The sequence below is a fragment of the Phyllostomus hastatus genome, unplaced genomic scaffold, assembly GCF_019186645.2.
Source record: "Phyllostomus hastatus isolate PE091 unplaced genomic scaffold, TTU_PhHast_1.1 phas_contig_495, whole genome shotgun sequence".
Taxonomy (NCBI): Eukaryota; Metazoa; Chordata; class Mammalia; order Chiroptera; family Phyllostomidae; genus Phyllostomus; species Phyllostomus hastatus.
The window spans coordinates 1,547,439-1,564,965 of NW_025333895.1; the positions used below are offsets into that span (position 1 = coordinate 1,547,439).

At 59.7% G+C, this 17,527-nt stretch overlaps 1 protein-coding gene across 3 annotated transcripts in view; it reads left to right on the forward strand.

Moving 5' to 3' along the window:
• Positions 1-17,527, forward strand: part of NEK6 (NIMA related kinase 6) — a 72,953-nt gene that overhangs the window by 34,647 nt on the left and 20,779 nt on the right. For all 3 annotated transcript variants that reach the window (XM_045846033.1, XM_045846032.1, XM_045846031.1), the window contains exons 2-5: positions 2,921-3,039; positions 10,388-10,528; positions 12,667-12,729; positions 15,039-15,149. In XM_045846033.1, coding sequence (XP_045701989.1) covers positions 2,950-3,039; positions 10,388-10,528; positions 12,667-12,729; positions 15,039-15,149 — 405 coding nt within the window. In that variant the 5' untranslated portion in view covers positions 2,921-2,949. The remainder of the gene's footprint in view (positions 1-2,920; positions 3,040-10,387; positions 10,529-12,666; positions 12,730-15,038; positions 15,150-17,527) is intronic.

Consider the following 17,527-nt stretch of genomic DNA (forward strand, 5'->3'; position numbering starts at 1 on the left):
CCTCTGTGGCTCACTCGAGACATGGCCTTGAACCTCCTCTCCGAGCCTGATTCCTGCTATGGAAGATGGGTCTCCACCAGCCCCAGCAGGAATGGGAAGGCCCAGTGGAAGTTCAGAGAGCCTTCATTGCCACCCGCCTCCCAGCCTCCTGCCTTCTGTGGTGGCCCGCTCTGGCACTTGGGGGGTGGGGGGTGACATTCAGGGTCCTCCTCGGCTGCTGCTTTTCTGGAACAGAGGCCCCCTTCCTCCTCACCGGGAGCATAGTGCAGTGCCCCCTATTACGTTCTGGAAGAACAGCTCTTAGGAACAGTGATTTACCAAAGCCCCAGGGGTTTGGCAGAAAAGGTGCTACGTGTCCTTGGTGCCAACAAGGACAGGAGCCCTGGGCCCCAGCTGTGGGGCTGGCCTCTTGTGGCCCACTCAACACAGGCCCCGTTGTTGTGTGGAGGGGTTTTGCTCCCTCCACGCCAGAACATGGGAGGCGCTGTGAGGGGCACCCCGTGGAGGTCTGGGGCAAAGATGCCGTTGTGGGTTCGAACCCTGGCTCCGCTCTCTGTGATCCATGTGATCTGGGCGCATCTCTCAGCCTCCATGGGCCTCGGCGTTCCCCTCGGTGAGATGGAGCAGGGAGAGAGCCTGTTCCGTGCAGCTGTGGGATCGAGAGGCCGAGAGACGGATTGAGCTGCGGCGCAGGGAGCGGGCGCGGCACAGTGGGTGCACACAGTTGTCGGCTCGTCCTCCTCACTGTGGTTTCTCAGGAGGCGGGAGGGGGCTCGCGATGCCCCTGCGTGAGGAGCAGGATGAGCCCCTGAGAAGCTCCCGAGGGGATTCCCCTGCCTCTAAGCTCAGATGCGGGAATGCCCTGTGGGGGCACGGGGAATGACCTCTGCAAATACTGCTAGCTTCCTGACCACTGTTTCTTGCCCGAGGTCCCAGCTGCGGAGTAACCGGGTCAGAATGTAAACCCGGGCCGGCCACAGAGGCTGTGTGAGGTCGGGGGAGGGAAGGGGAGGCCAGGACTGCCCCTTGGTTTCTGGTGCTCTCGAAGTCTGTGGGCAGGTGGGCAGGTGAGCAGGTGAGCGAGGCACCGGGGGCCATGCCGGTGCCTTCTGCGATAGAGACAGAACCTTCCAGCTGCAGACAGTTCTCCCACCTCTCCCGGAGGTCCCCCTAAGGGCAGAGGATGGTGAACATGTCACCCCGAGGGGTCTGGGGGTGCAGCCCGAAGCAGCTGCCGAGCCTGCAGGAAGTCTCCGGTTTTATCTTGAAATTCATGCGCATTTTACATTCTGTTCCCTCTGCATCCAGCCTGTTGTCTGTCGCACACATGTCCCCCCGGAGTAGCAGCGCTGCCGCTGCCTCGAAAGCTGCTCCTTGTCGTGTTTATCTGTTTATCCTGGGGCTTTTCGTACCCGGTCCTCGCCATGTCACCCGGGGGGGGGGGTGTGCTCCCCGGCGGGAGCTCAGGCACAGATGGTGGGCAGATGCTGCGGGGGCTGTGGGCCCACCTGCATTTCAGGAAGTGGCCTCAGCTGCCCACCTGCAGGAGGAGGGCTTGGTGGGGGAGAGCTGGAGGGCCCGCCCTCCGGGGAGAGGCAGGGGCGTGGGGACTCGGAGGCCTCGGAAGGAAGGACAGGCGCAGCGCCACAGTGCCCTCAACGTGACACTGATTTGAGATAAGAGAAAAAAAGAGACAGCAGAGCTCAGGGACACCGGTTTCCTTCATCTGCACACGTTAGGACGAACCACATAAAGTGCCGTGTGCGGGGTCAGGATCGGTCAAGTTCGGGCAGCTTCACAGACAGGAGGCCGCACGGGCTGGTGTGGTGCTCTGCGTATCTGCTCCATGGGGCTTCGCTTTCTGCCTCTACGTTGCATGCTGGGGAGCAGTGTCACCCTGAAACGCAGATGACAGGTGTGGAAGGGAGGAGCTGGGCCTGCCAGAGGACACGGGAGGAGGGACCCTGGTCACGGAGGCGCTGCAGAAATGCCTGTGGGTGATGGAGGCCTGTCTTCCGAAGGAGGTGGCTGCTCCCCTTGCACCCGGGAGGGTCCTGTGGCTTCGTCTGTGTGCCTGAGCCTCTGTCCGAGTCCCGGGGGTGCTTGTCTGCTGGGGGCCGGCAGAGGCCGCCCGGGACACCAGGAGTGGAAGTGATATTGGGAGTAAGATTCAGGTGACCTTGAGCTCAGGCCTGGGCACATGGTGGCACTTAGAGACAGCTGCCGCAGTTACTATGGCAACTGGGGACTAGCATCCTGACTCTCCGGGAACTTCTGATGTAACAGCTCAAGTGCTGGAGGTTGAGGGGTTTGCTTACTTGTCCCCAGAGGCTTGTGCAGGACTGTGCGAGGGACCCATGGCCTTGGCCTTCTGCTGTTTGGTGCGCAGGGCCCAACGCGGACGGGATGTGGGCTCCTTCCTGCGGCTGCTACTTGCAGTCTGACTCAAGGTCTCCCTCTCCTGACCGCCCAGGCTGCCAGCCTGGGTCTGTGTGAGGGTGATGTTGGGGGACGGAGGTGTAGAACTGCCCCCCCAAGAGGCATGGAGGACAGTGATGTGGAAAGAACAAGCCTTTGGAGTCTGGCACAAGTGGGTTGGATCCGGTGCCCCCCTTGCTGGCTGGGGCCACCTTTGGACTCTTCCCACACAGAGCTGCTGTTTCCCGCTCTGTCCAGTGGGGACCACCCTGGCCACCCAGTTGGCTCAGCACGTGGAGGGAGAGTGTGTCACGAGGGGCAGTGAGTCCTAGCCCTGCCATTTCTGAGCCGGGTGACTGTGCACAGGCTATTTAACTGCTCTGCACTGCGACTCACGCGTCTGCAAAACGGGGCAGCTGGAAGTACTTCCTCCCTCGGAGGGCCGGCAGGGGGAGGCAGTGAACAGGCAAGTGTATGAGAAAGCCCTCGCTTTCTTTTGCAGCCCGTGCCCTTGTGAGGCTGGCATGCAGGATGGCAGGACAGCCCAGCCCCATGTCCCACGGAGGGAGCCCGAACAGCCTCTGCCACACCCCGGGGCCCGCACACCCTCCTGACCCGCAGGTAAGCCCTTCTCCTCCGTCTGCAGTGCCTCTGGGGCCTCCAAGGAGCACAGATGCCTGGGACAGCTCTGTCTCAGCCAACAGGGGCCGCCCCTCGACAGAGCCTCCTCTCGCCTGCTTCCAGGCATGGGAACAGAGCTCACCGCTGAACCCGGCCAGCCCTTCGTGCTGTCCGGCAGCTCTCGGAGAAGCCTGTCTGTGCTGGACTCCGGGTGGTGGGATGCCAGGCCCTGGTCCTGCGCCTGGGTGTTTCCATGTGAACGAACAACTTTATCTCGGAGGGGTCAGCGCTGCTGAGAAGGATGGATGTGGAGTCGTGGAGGCCCCGAGGAGACAGGAGGGTGCAGGCCGAACCTGGGGCCAGAAAGAACTTCCTTACTCTGGGCCGACATGCCTCCCTTCTGGTTGGAACCACGTCCTGGCCGTCTTCGGCCTCTTTATCCAGAGCCAGCAGAGCTCAGAGACACCAGTTTCCTCCCACCTGTCCCCCTTGTCTCTGTAGACCTTGGGGAGCCAGGAAGGCTTTCCCAGCTTTCCCAAAGGTGGCTTTTGGGGTTCTGAGTCGCTCCCATACATACCCCTTGCTGTCCCCTGGGCCTGGAGTGCCCTCCCCAGTTCCTCCTGAGGCCTCAGTCCAAATGCCACTGCTTCTGGAGAGCCTTCCTGCTCCCCGCCAACTCTTCTTCCATGCTGCCTCCACACCTGTACACAGGCACCAGGTCACAGCCATGGTCACATCCCACCCGGGGACTGGTTTCTTGGTCTCCTTCCCTCCCCGGATAGAGTCCTCTGGAGTGGGGCTTTGCTGGCTGCACCACCCTGGGCCAGGCACCAAGGAGCCCCTCGTGCCTACTGAGTTAATGTGCTGCTCTGTACAGCTCAGTCTCAGGGGCGGGAGAGGAGGGCAGGGAGGGAGAAGAAACTTGGGAGCCACTGAAGCTCCAGCAAAGCACCTGATCTGAAGCCAGAGAGGCTTCCTGGAGGAAGTGGCATGCAGAGGCATGGAGGGGACAGAGAGCTTGGGTGGAGCAGCCTGGGCCAGAGGCTGTGGTGCCCTGTGGGCAGCCTGGAATGATGAAGAGTAATTGTCCAGGGTCGGGTTTTGTCCCCAGGGCTGTGAGACCTAAATCAGGGGCAGACAGCGACGGCCACCATCCTGAGCTGCGGAAGGATTGTCACAGCTTCTAACCACCTAGTTCCTGTTGGAAGGCTGCAGACGGGATAGTGTCTGCCCTGATGGCGCAGGGTTGCCAGGGACAGAGAGACAGGTCACGCGCCTGCGCAAAGGCGCCTGGTCAAGGGAGCAGGCGGGTCTGAGATCCTCCTCCTGCCCCCGAGCTCTCCTCGAGCCAGGCTCCCTGGTGTGCGCTGCGCCAGCCCCAGGGAAGGAGCATCTCTATAGCAGATCCACACAGAGGCATCGCGTGCACTGGGAGCGACTGGGGAGGCAGGTCCCGGAATACGGGCAGCCCGTGGACACTGCCGGCCCAGAGTGCACCGGGGCATCTCCGCGACGCTGGGGGCAGCGGGGCCTCCCCTGCGATGTAGCGATTTGTCACATTAAGTCCTTCACTAACAATCGAGTCCCCCTTGATTAATCTCCCAGAATTAGCCAGTTGCATTTTGAGCAATTAGGGTTAATTACAGCCTCATTTGGCAGAGGAGAGGGCCTTGTAATTATTTCACGAACACGGAGAGCCGGCGCTGGGCTGCGGCGGCGGCAGTGTCCGCGGTGTCTCGCCGCCGCACGTGTTGGAACGGTCGTGACGTAGTTAAGTGCAATTAGATACAGTTCCCCGATGCCGGCGGGTGGCCGGGCTGTCGGTGAGGATGCTCCAGTCCCGCCAGCGTCTGGCCAGGTTTGCAGAACCAGGCACAGCGGTGCTGGCACTGGGACTGCGGCAGGTCAGGCTGGACCCAGGAGAGTCGGGCACTTCCTCTCCCCCTCGTCTGGTGTTTGAACACCCTCTGGGGAGATATCAGGGTGTTTAATCTTGCCTATTTCGGGACATGGAAGCACCTGGATCTAACGGCAGAGGCGTTTTCCTCTGTGGTAGGTGGCATTGCCGTTTCCCTGGAATCGTTCTTGGTGGGAGGAGCCAGGCTCCATGAGGGTAAGAATGCTGTATGCTGGACCAGGCTGGGGTCAGTTCCCAACTCCATCCCACAGACAACCTCTCTGAGCCTCAGTTTCCTCATCTGTGCAACGGGGCCTTGAAGACTACATGAGATGGTCTACTTTAAACATCCAGCACGGCATCCACCATCCTGGAAATGATACGCCATTGATCTTATTCTTTTTTTATAAAGATTTTATTTATTTATTTTTAGAGAGAGGGGAAGAGAGGGAGAAAGAGAGGGAGAGAAACATCAATGTGTGATTGTCTCTTGTATACTCCCAACTGAGGAACCTGGCCCACAACCCAGGCATGTGCCCTGAGTGGGTATCGAACCCACAACCCTTTGGTCCACAGGCCAGCACTCAATCCACTGAGCCACACCAGCCAGGGCGGATCTTATTCTTATATTGTAAACTTTATTTTAGTTTTCGCAGCTAAGGAGCCCAGAGCTGGAAATACCCCTAGTGTAAAAAGAAAAATTTCGCAAAGGCTCAGACTGTGGTTTGTGTTACCCCTCTGTGCCAAGGCATGTGATTTGTTCACTTCAAGGAGCTTTATAGCATGTGAAAATATGTTTGCCGAACCTGGCAGCATCATATGTGAAATTCATATATACTTGGAAAAGCTGAACATGCCTGCTTTTATTGAGGTGTTGAATGAATGAACGAAGTTGAGGGAAAGAGCTTAAAATGATCTATGCTTTGTGATTCTACCATGTTGCTACAGAGCATTTTCACCAGGAATGCGATGCAAGGGTCCACTGACCCACTAAGAACCACACGAATTTCCAAGAAGAAGAAAGGTGTTCTCATCGGGGGAAGACTTGGCTAATGCGTCTGCCATCTGGAAAGTCTTTGCAAACCTGCCTGGGACGCGCCAAGCTCTGTCGTGTCCGTCCCTGGGCGGAGGGAGAAGGGTGCGCCTGAGCACGCGGGAGAAGAGGACAGCTGTCACCCCAACAGCACTGCGCGGGCCCAGAGCTTTGCGAGAGCCTTCCTAAACCAAGGGTGGCAGTTAGATAAGATTTAATGACCAAATATTGATGGCCATTAAAAATTGAAGAAGTGTTTGCTTCGCTGTAAATTCAGCAAGTGCTTGTCTCATTTTTGCCTTAGGTCTGCGTGTTCCAGGAGAGGGAAAGGGCCAGACCCTCGGGGTTAGACTAAGTGTTTCAAATGCTGGTGCTTAGATAAGGTTGTATGACCCGTATTTCTGAAAGGCCTGGAATCTGCGCTGTGTCATTTGGCATTTGTCATGGGACAGATGGGGAGCCCATTATGGGTTTGAAGTAGGCAGGGTTTGGGTTTAGCCTTAAACAGGCCGGACACCGGAGGGAAGATTGCAGAGGCTTCCAGGAGGAAAAAACGATCTGCTTTTGGTGGGGAAGGGATGAGGGAGAGGGGGCGGTTCAGGACGCGTCCAGCCTCCTGCGTGGTGGCTGACGCTCCATAAGACCTGAGTCCTCAAGACGTCGCCTGTCAGTCAGCTGGAGCCGGTCCCACGTCCTCTCCTCCGCGGGTTTGATTACGCCCCGCTCTCCCTGGGCTCAGTTAACAGGCTCGGCCTGGGGAGCCGCTGCAGCCAAGGTGACTGCAGATTTCCTCGTCGAGCGTCTCCTGCGGCTGGAGCGTCTTGCTCTCTGTTTCACGGAGCCACGTGTGGGTGTCCGGGGTGAGGCGGTCATGGGGGCGGGTGCGCCCACAGTGTGACACCTCGCACTTACCTCGTTCTGCCCCACCCCCCCCGTTCTGCCAGCTCAGAGAAGGGGTCTTACTCAGAACTCCATTGCGCAGCCCGCCCCCCGCGGAGGAGCAGAGCCAGGAGGCCCTCTGGGCTGGCGTGTGGCCCCGCCTGCCCCTGCAGGTGTTGGAAATTAGCCCGCCCTGAGGGGCTGAGTGGGGTCGCCCCGCAGACGTGGGCTCTCTGTAGATCGCGCCCTTTCGTGCGGCGCCGGTTTCAAACACGCGGCCGTGTACGCAGACACCGGCTCCATCAGACGTTCCCCGCGCAGGATGTCAGATGTCTGTAAAGGTGAACTTCGTTTACGGGAAATGTCACTCGGATGAAGTGTGCTTTCTGAACGCGTCGGAGCTGTTGCCTTAAAATTAATGATGCATTGCAAATATCAGGGAAAAAAAAAGACCCATCCAGTGTAAAGATGATTAAAATTCAGGTCAGAAGTCTGACTTAGTCAGGCTAAATTTTTTAATGAGATTTCAGAAAATTAATTGGGCGAATGCATTTTTATTCTTTTAACATGTAATTTTGTGCTCCTGTTTAAAAAAAAAGAAAAGAAAAGAAAAAAGAATTTGTCGATGGTCGAGGCTTATTTTGCTCCAAACATTTTAAACTCAAATTAGCACAGGGTTGGAGGGGGTGGGCATTTGGGGCCTAATTCGATCTGACTTGGGGAAGAAAGCTGCGTTTCTCCAAGCTTTCTGGGAAGGGGTGCTGAAGAGACCCCCTCCCCGTAGGTCCGGCCGTGGCCCGAGAAGGCTGGCAGCATTTCCTGGGAGAGTGGGGCTGGGGATAGAGGTAGTTCGGGGCCTGGGCCCTCTCCGTGGCCCCCGGTTCTGCCCCAGCCTTCCAGAGTGTTCCCAGAGGCTCCCCTTCTCTGTGAGGTGTATGACCTCCAAGCACGGCGGGCCTTCTCCGTCCGGCCCCCTACACTGGGCAGCAGAGCCCGGCTCAGCATCCCTGCCGCCTCCCCTCACCCTCTCCCTTTGGGGGAGAACGAAAGGGCTCCCGCCCTGGGTGCGGTGGGAAGAGGAATGAGAAGTCAGAAACGGCCTCTGGTGCCCACAGCGCAGCGGGGCCAGGGGAGCACTGTCCGTTGGCAGACGGTCCCAGATGGCCCACACAGGGGACAGTGAAAGCAGGAGGCTGCAGGGGGCACGTCAGCCTCGCCGCTTTACCGTAGCAGGTGACGCTGGGTAAATGAGCTCTCTGGGCCTCGGTGTTCCCCACCTGCGCAATGGCGCCACGGAGACTACGTGCGATGGTCGACTGCAAACATCCAGCACGGCGTCCAGCACCCTGGAAGTGATATGCCGAGGATCTGATTCCTATATTGGAAACCTCACTCTAACGGTCACAGTCAAAGAGCCCAGAGCTGGAAGTCCCCTCGGTGCAGACCCTCCGTGGGGATGGGGGCGGGGGCGATGCTGACAGCGGCAGTGAGGACGCCCTGCACCTGTGTCCTGGGCTGGGCCCCCCCCCGCCCCCCCCAGGGGCTGCACACACCCTGTAGACTCGGTTCTTCCTGGCCCCCTGGGGAGCAAGGGCTGCTGCTCTGCAGACCTTCCGAGACGCCAAGACCTGTAACAGTCATAACACACCGCGTTTCCTGTGTGCCGAGTGCTTTTGTGTATTAACTGACTGAACCCCCCGGCAGCCCTCTGAACGGGGTACTGTCACTATCTCAGTTGCACAGATAAGGAAACTGAGGCCTGAGGCCCGTTTCTGCCCCAGGAAGGGGCAGAACGTGGACTTGAACCCAAGCTTTGGGCGCCAGTGTCAGTGTCTCAGCCTCTGCCAACCTGTGCCCTTGGAGTTGTGTTTCCTTTCCCCAGGAGTGAGCACAGAGCCCCGGACCTAACAGGGGATGGTAAGCATAGATGAACAGTTTTCAGAAAGGCTGTCAGGGTGATTACTGGGAGCCGCCGTGGGGTGCGCTGTCTGGGGCCAGCCCTGGGTCTGCCCAGCAGTGTAGCGCTCCAGGGAGCCTTATCTCCAACATCGCCTTCTGGGGCGCCCAGGGAATCCTGAGGCTGCTGTTCTACGTCCAGGGTACGGATGGCCTCACTCAGCGGCAGGGGCAAGACGGACCTTGCAAGGGCTGACCCATTATGGAGGAATGCCTCGGAGGTGGTGACAGAGAGAGGCCTGGCCTTCTGGGGCAAGAACTCAGCTCACCTTCTCCTTTTCCACTCACAGCCTCTGAGTTAAATCGGGGTCAGGGCTCTGCTGGCGCAGGCGGCTGCACCCACGAGCCCTGTGTCTTGCAGTGCCCCCACCTGAGCAGAGGCGGCCCCGGGAGGACCCCATCCCAACCCCTTCCAGGTACCCTCGCCGCCGGGTGCTGCTGCCTGAGTAACCTGCCCCACCACGGGGAGCTCATTCCTCTAATTAGGTTGAATGGGTTGTGACAGGAAATGCAAATCTGGGTCATCGCATATGCAGATGTGCAGCTGGAGTGTCAGTGATGCCGGCTGGGATGTCACCCTGGGATGTCACCCGTGTCCTCTGGGAGGTTCTGGAGGCCTTCGAGTGGGCAGCCTGGCCCCCAGGGCACGTCCCTGGGCTGGGCGGAGAGTGCTGGGAGCCCCAGCTGCTCATCCTGGAGAGAGGCAGCCCAGGGTTCCCAGAGCCAGGGCCCTTGGAGATCACATCCTTCAGACACCTCAAGTCCCAGAGGGGAAACTGAGGCCCAGAGAGGAGGGGCCCTGCCTTGAGTCACCCAGCCAGCTCTAGGGCACTAGATCGGCCGGCTGTTCGAGTCCCAGCTCCCCACTGACTCGCTGTGTGACCGGGCCTCCCGTTCCTTGTGTATAAAATGGGATTAACAAGCCTTGCTTTATTTACAAGGCCGTTAGCAGATGTAAGCCATACAGTCTGTCTAAGCAGCCAGCACAGTAAATGACACACAGTAGGACCCGTTACACGACAGCGTGCCGCTGTTTTCACGAGGACGCATGGTTCCTCCGGGTGCCGAGCATGCTGCCTTTCCCTGCGGGTGTGTGGTTTCGGCTGCACTCACAGAAGCGACGGTGAGCGGCTCACCAAGTCCCACGTGCCCCAGGCTGTTCTGAGCACATTCCACTGTGTCGTTGAACAAACAGGCCCCGGCACGTGCTCTGAGCAGGTCAGAGCCTTCGCTCAGGGGACATGGAGGGGACTAAGTCAGGAGCCCACTTTCGGAGAGGCCCGTGGTGAGGGGTGGGCAGTGAGAGGCAGACAGGACCTGATAAAGGTCCTGATAAAGGGGGTGGAGGAAGGGCTGTGGAGGGAGCCAGCAGCCTCGGGTTCTCATCTGCAGACTGGGGTCATTGTGGGGATCAAAGAGCACGCGGCGGGGGTGGGGGGGCGGTGTGAGGGGGGCTGATGGAGGCCCTGGCAGTGGGATTGGCGATCACAGCCCCTCCTTCACCTTAGAGGGGTGCTGGGAACAGGCAGCTGCCTCCACTTCGGCCTGGCCGGACCCTGATGCCCTCTGTCTGTCCCCTCCAGAAGCACCTGAACGCCCTGTCTTTCCGCTGCTCGCTGGCAGACTTCCAGATCGAGAAGAAGATCGGCCGAGGGCAGTTCAGCGAGGTGTACAAGGCCACCTGCCTGCTGGACAGGAGGACGGTGGCTCTGAAGAAGGTGCAGGTGAGCCAGCGAGCCCCTGGGGTCGAAGCTGTATTGCAGGAGCTGACCACTGTGTCTGAACATGGGGGCCCTGGGCCGGCCCCTCCTTCCCCTCCCTTCCCTGCCCTTCCTCTGCATGTGAGCTCACCAGGCTGCGGAGAGGCTCAGGTGGACTCCTGAAAACTCCTGAAAGCTTACGGTGTGAGCTGTAAAGGAAAAATAATGAGTGTGCCCTGGGCACCTGCTATGTACCGGGTCCTGCGAGGGGCTCATGGAACCTTGATGGCAGCCCTTGTGGGTGGGGATTAGCATCCCATTTTCCAGATGAGGAAACCAGGGCAGAGCTGGGAACACCTCACCAGGGCCACAGAAGGAGCTAAGTCCCACTGACCCCGTTGCCTGCACTGCCAGTCCGTCCTGGACTCCAGTGTCCTCCCTGACCTGCGTGTCTCCTAAGTGGCAGCGGGGAGTCAAGCAGACGGGTTTAAGCGGCGTTCCTGTGAGAGCCACTGGGCCCGTGGGAACGCTGCTTTGCTGCGGGAAACGGTTTTGAATCCTCCAGCAGAGTTTTCCCGCCCCGTATCTCTCAATGAGATCAGCAGCCCGGGCCGCCGAGGAGGCCCAGGAGAGAAAAGGCAACTCAAGATGCAGTTGCAGGCAAAGCACTGCAGCTTGAGGATCGTAGCATCCCTGTGTCCTTGCTGGTCTGTGACTCGCACGTGGCTCCAGTCGCCGGAGGCCAGACGGACGGGCTCCTGTGTTCAGGGAAGGCCCGCCCTCTGCTCTTCATCTTCCAGGGAGGGGCTCGCCTGGGCTCTCCCTCTCTGTCTGTCTCGGCTCCTTTGGGCCAGGACGGGTTTTGTGGCGGGGCTGCTGGCCTGTCGACCCTCGGTTTGTCCTTCAGGTCAGAAGGTGCTGAGAGGACACACCCGAGTGAGCACTGGAGGATGGGGGGTCAGGAGGGGAAAGGTGCCACGGGTTGTACCCCCATTCTCTGTCCAGCTCAGGCTATCGGCCTCATTTATACAAGTGAGGACTGAGGCTCTGAGTGTGTCTCCTGGCGCCACTTCTCAGTGTGCGACCTCAGCACGTCACTGGACTTCTCTGTAAGTCAGTGACGGTAATTCCTGTCTGGTGGGAGCCAGCCCGAAGCAGGCAGCCTGGCACGTGGTGGGAGCCCACTAAGCAGAACTTGTGGGGGGGCCCGCCGGCCGCCACGGATGAGAATAAGTCTATCGAGACATGATCTGCTTGGGGAGGAAAGGTGGCCCATCTCTCAAAGGAGAAGGGCCAGGAGCCTGTTCCTCAATGTGCTTTTATTGGGTTTGTTTTGCACAGGAATACAGGTACAGCTCATTAATCATTGTCAGGCAGTAAGGCTCAAACACTAAATAACATACAAAGAACTGTGACGGCCTATTCTGAGTCAGGGTCTGTTAGCTAAAGGGCTACAAAACTTTGGGAAACAAACTCATTTCCTGCTGGGACCCTTATCATTTAATTGAGAGCATTCTTAGCAAAGCAGGTTTCACAGGATTTTTTGTATTCTTTCTTAGGCCTGATCGCCTAGGGAACCTGCCCTTTCTAGCACAGGGCTGCACCGCCCTCTGTCATTGTTTCAGGCTTAAGTCAGGCAGGGCAAGTAAGGCAGCCAAGAGATTAGGAGACTTTTCGCAGACAGAATGAGGACTCGGGCTATGTCAAAGCCAAAGGGCAAGGGTCCATCACCCCTTTTGCTATAGCCCCCCAAGTCCTTCCCTGGGGCCCCCCTGTGATCATGCCTGTCTTAGGTCGTCCCTCCCATGAGGAATCTTACCCACCATTGGCTAACCAATCAAATATTGGGGGCCAGTTATGGATGAAGTAAAGGAGCAGAGGCGGTACCCCTGCCAGGGAGATAAGCTTTGTCTCCTTAGTAGCTTATGGTCTAAAGGTCACTCACTCAGCCTTAGCCATGGGGGGTTACAGCTCCTGAAACCAGGCAGGGCGGTTACCAACAGAATTGTTGTCCTTACGGGATAGGGTCCCTTGGCAAGGAGGTGGGTAAACTGGAACTCGGGTCCTGGGTTTTAATCCAACCTATTGTCTACGGCCACACCCCCCTGAGCGCGCCTGATCTCGTCTAAACCAACCTATTTCTCTTTTTCCTCTCACCCAAGATATTCGAGATGATGGACGCCAAGGCTAGGCAGGACTGCGTCAAGGAGATCGGCCTCCTGAAGGTGAGTGCCCTGCACAGGACAGACCCCTCTGTGGACTTGGGCTGGCTGGACCAGGGTGCACAAGACCCAGGCGTGCCGGGGCCCGTCCAGCATGAGGCACGCAGAGGGGGAGCATGGTGGCACCTGTGGTCCTTGCTGGCTCCCCTACAGTCAGAGACTGTGGGACATTCTGGCCTCGACTTGGCCCTGGCCTGGGGCTGCTCTTTCCCGGGCATCCCTCCCTACTTCCCGGGCCTAGGGTTCTGCTGGGATCTCAGAAGTGCTGGGGGAGGAGAAAAGGCACAGACTTCGGAGGCCCGGGAACCTGGGTTCAAATCCCGATATCTTCATTTATGAGCTGTGTTACGTTGAGCAAGTGACTTAACCTCCCTGAGCCTTAGCTGGCCCATCTGCCCGACAGTGAGAGCACCTGCCTCGCAGGATGCAGGCAGGTTGAGAGCATTAAATAAAACAACAGCGAAGAGGGCCTGGCGCCGTGGAGCGCACAGCAGGTGCTCACGCAGTGTCCTCCTTCCTTCCTTCCTCCCCATGAGGCAGGAGGGCTTGCTTGGTAGCGTCTTAAAGTGGGGCTGCTGGCGGCAGTGACACCCTTTGAGGTCACAGCTGCGGAATTTCAGATGAGCAGTTCATCCGTCGGGCCCTGCCCTGGGCTCTGGGGCCAGGGTCCCGTCCCTGGGGACCCCTGGGCAGGCGGGTGGCAGGCAGTGGCCATGCAGGACCTGGGAGGCGGAGAAGAGTGCATGAGCCTGCTGCAGGGACCCCAACAGCACGGATTGAGGGGCCCTATCGTGGTGGCCTCGATGCCACAGGCAGGACTTCAATGTGGTATCAGTGGGGCACGGTGTCAGAGCTGGGGCAGAGAGGCTTTTAGGCATCTGTCCTTAACTGTGGCAGGTCCAAAATGCCCTTCAAATAACACTTTAGAATAGTATGTGACGGGGGTCAGGGTTGGAACCCCGTTGTGATCAGGGGACTCTGCCTGATTACCCAGCCCTGGGGAATAGCTGTCCCAATCACCCACAGCCTCTCCCCACTAGTGACCAAGAACACACGCGTGCTGCCCCATGGAGTAAGGAATTGTACACGCGTGTGGACTGAGCCAGTGTGTTGCGGGTCCCTGGGTGCAGAAACAAACGTGTGAGCGCAGCCCCTCCGGGGAAGCAGGCCCGGCATGGTGCGGACCGGGACCGGCCGGCTGGGGAGGAAGCTCTGTCCCTTCCCCAGGCGGGGCAGCTGAGAGCCAATCAGCATGGGCTTTGGAGGCGGGCACACCCCTTGCCCACCAGCTGTGTGGCCGAGGGCAAGCTGCTGACCGTCCAGGGCCTGTTTCCTCAACTGTGCAATGGGGCGATGACGGCAGTGCCGTCTTCAGAGTGCGGGGAGTTGGTGAGACCGTGCCCGGGGGAGCTCAGTGTGGAGCCCAGCGCGTGCCAGGTGCTCGGCCAGGGGCAGCCCTGCGGTCACGGCGGGGCAACGCCAGCATCTGCGAGAACGCTGCCCCAGCTCCCGGCCTGCGCGTGGACATCAACAGGATGTGCCGGGGCAGGAGGTGTTTCCTTCAGAGGGAAACTTGATTCTCGGACGGGCCACCAGGCGACATGGTTCCTATCGTTCATGCCGGGACCCAAAAGCCAGACCTCCCTGTGCGGCGGCTGCCAGGCACGGGGCAGGAAGGCAGGCAGCGTGGGGACGCAGGCATGGGTCCGTGTATTCTCGAGTTTGGCACGGTTTCTGAGCACCACCGAGTGCTGGACACGGGGCACAGCCCCAAGAGGTGGGCAGATCTGAAAGGCCACGAGTGCGGAGATTTGAAGAAGAGGGGACTTTACATTGACGGGCCCTGTACTCTCAGCCCTGCCCTCCGTCCTTCCTGGGGGCCATTGTCCATCCCTCAGCAGCCACCATCGCAGCCAGGCCTGGCCTGGGGCCTCAGGGACAACCCCACCCCAAGGAAGGGTCGTGGGTGGTGGTGAGGAGGAGGAAGAGAAGGATCATTTCCATAAGCACCTGTTGAGTATTAGCTCCGTGCAGTCACTCTGTTGGACATCCCAAGGGTACTATTCCATCTACTCTTCTCAGCATTGCGCCCAGTTTACAGATGAGGAAACTGAGATTCAGATATGCAAAATGGCTTTCCTAGTGTCGCCCAGCTCTGCCTGACTCCCGAGCACAGGCCTTTTCTGTAAGACACTCACCTCCAGCAAAGGCCAGGGCCCCGTTAGCAGGTGCCAGCTGGGTGCCAGCTCGGGGCAGGTGCTGGGGCTGTACCAACTCATGGACTCTGCCTTCCCCTCTCTCTCCTTGGGCAGCAACTGAACCATCCGAACATCATCAAGTATTTGGACTCGTTTATTGAGGACAACGAGCTGAACATCGTGCTGGAGCTGGCTGACGCGGGCGACCTCTCACAGATGATCAAGGTGGGGGCGCCTGGGGGGCAGGCAGGGTCTGGGAGCGGCCCAGGGTCAGGCGGCCCTTCTTCCGATATCTGGGACTCTCAGGCCCCCCGCTGACACGCACAGGCCTCAGCCGCGGCCCTGAGAGTGCCCTGTGAGGCCCCGACCCCATCTGCTGTGAGAGGACCAGCCGTAGACAGAGAGGGTCCGTCCAGGCCGCCCCGCTGTCCCCGCCTGCCAGGGGCTCACGGCCACTTCCCCTGCCTCACAGAAGGCGCAGCATAGAACCCCGAGTTAGGTCAGGCCCACCAACTCTCGGGATCTGGGAAACTGTCGTGTGGGTCCAGTGGCTTCATTTTACAGAAGAAAAACTGAGCCCAGAGGGGTTGGGAGACTTTCTGGAGGATACCCAGCAACGTGGGGACAGAGCCCGGGCTGTGGCCCAGGTCTCTGTTTCGAGACCCGGGGCCCTCCAGTGGACATGGTCCGCAAGTTGGTTTCCCTGAGGCCCCTCCAGCCCCTGAGGGCCATGGTCATTCCCACGTAGCGTCCAAGGCCCGGAGTGTCTGAGCGGTTGACCGACTTGCCAAGTTCTCACGAGCAGGCTTGGTGCCGGGCCTGGCTCTTAGTCTGCATTCCACAGCAGCCCCCCCGCCCCGCCCTGCCCCCGCCCCCTCACCCCCGCCTTCTGGGGTCCAGGACCAGGACCAGGCCCACCATGAGTCTGGAGTTGGGGACCATTGCAGCCCCACTGCTGGAGCACCTGCTGTGGGCCGCAACCGTGCTGACCACCAGCATCACTCACTGAGTGATCCACACTATCCTCAGACAGCAAAGTTCAGAGAGGCTTAGCCACCTGCCTGAGGCAGCACAGCCTCTCAGAGGGACCCTCCGGCCTGCTCCCTGCTTCTCCCTCAGGGCCTGTGCTGTCCTACTGGCTTGACCAGCAGGGGTCTGCAGGCTGTCGCTGTGGGTCTCCATCGCCGCCCTCCCCCAGGCCCAGTCTGACTGCCCCTGACCGGGGCCGGGCCAGCCCGCACCCCCGCCCAGCTCCCGGCCGCACCGGGCACGGAGCCAGACATGGGTCCCCCGTCTTTCCCACCGGGCACGGGGGATCGAGCAATTCCTCGGCGCTTGCTCTTCTGAAATTCGGCTCCTAGGAATACGGGCGTCGCTGCGAAGCGGCGTTACTTGAGCTGTTATCACCTGCTTTTATATTCCCGTTGACATATTAATGTGTGTTGCAGGGATGTTAATCTCCGCACAGGTCCCTGGTGGGAACAGATGTGCTATATCACGTCTTAGTTCTTCCTTCTCCCCGCCCCCCCCCACACACACACTTTGTTTCTCCTTGAACACGCAGGCACCCGGCACGCACTGTGTGCCGGGCCATCCTGAGACCGAGGGGTGCTGCCAGCCTCGGTGCTGCCCTCAGGGAGCTCGTCTTCTAACTGTGGGGTCGGGGGGCAGTTCAGAGCTGTGCACAGTCAGTCACGAGCCAGTGAGAACAAGCCAAGTGCAGGGCTTGTGAACCAGGTAAGGCTTCCTGGAGGAGGCGACACCTGAGCCCACCTGAAGGGAGGCCCGAAGTCCAGTGCCAGAGCCTGGAGGGATGAAACACTGAGGGGCCCTTTGGCCCAGGGGAACCGTGTGTGATGGGGGGAGGCAAGGGAGAGGCACTGGCCCACTCAGGGCCTCGTGGTCCAGGCTCAGGATTTGGGACCCCACCCCGAGGTCACTGAGAAGCTCCCTGAGACTCCTGGTGGCAGTAAACGTGGTCAGCTTCGTGCCCTAGAAGAAAGACTGGGTGGGGGGCAGGACTGGGGGCGGAGGTGACAGAGAAGACGCCCTGGACTGTGCACCGTACGTACCGCCAGCCCCAGGAGACCCCAGGCCCCTGGGGACCCCTCAGTCCCTGCAGTGGGGCTGCAGCCCGACAGTCGGGGGCAGGGGTGATGGGCAAAGCAGATCTCTGTGTTCCCCGAACCTCAGTTTCCACCCCTGTCCCGAGGGGTGGGGGTGGGGGGGCACTGCGGGAGCCAGAGGCTGCGGACCCACACTGCATCTCCAGGCCCCCAAAGTCGGGGGCCAAGCAGCACGGCCACGGCCGCAGTGTGGGCAGGATTTGCAGCGGATGCTGCAGCCGGGAACAGCCGCCACCCCGAAACCCACCGGAGACGCGGTGGCTTCCCGCTAAATGTCACACGGCGCTCCTAGGATGTGACATTTAGAAAATCACCACTCGCAGGCTTGTGTGTCCCACGTAAATGCTGTAATGAGGATTCACTAACATTGGCATGTACATAACACTCCGGCCCAGCCCAACTCGCGAGCCTGGGGTGGCCCCAGCGGGAGTGGGGGGGGGGGTCCTGTGCTGGGAGCCGGGGGCAGCTCCCCCATGA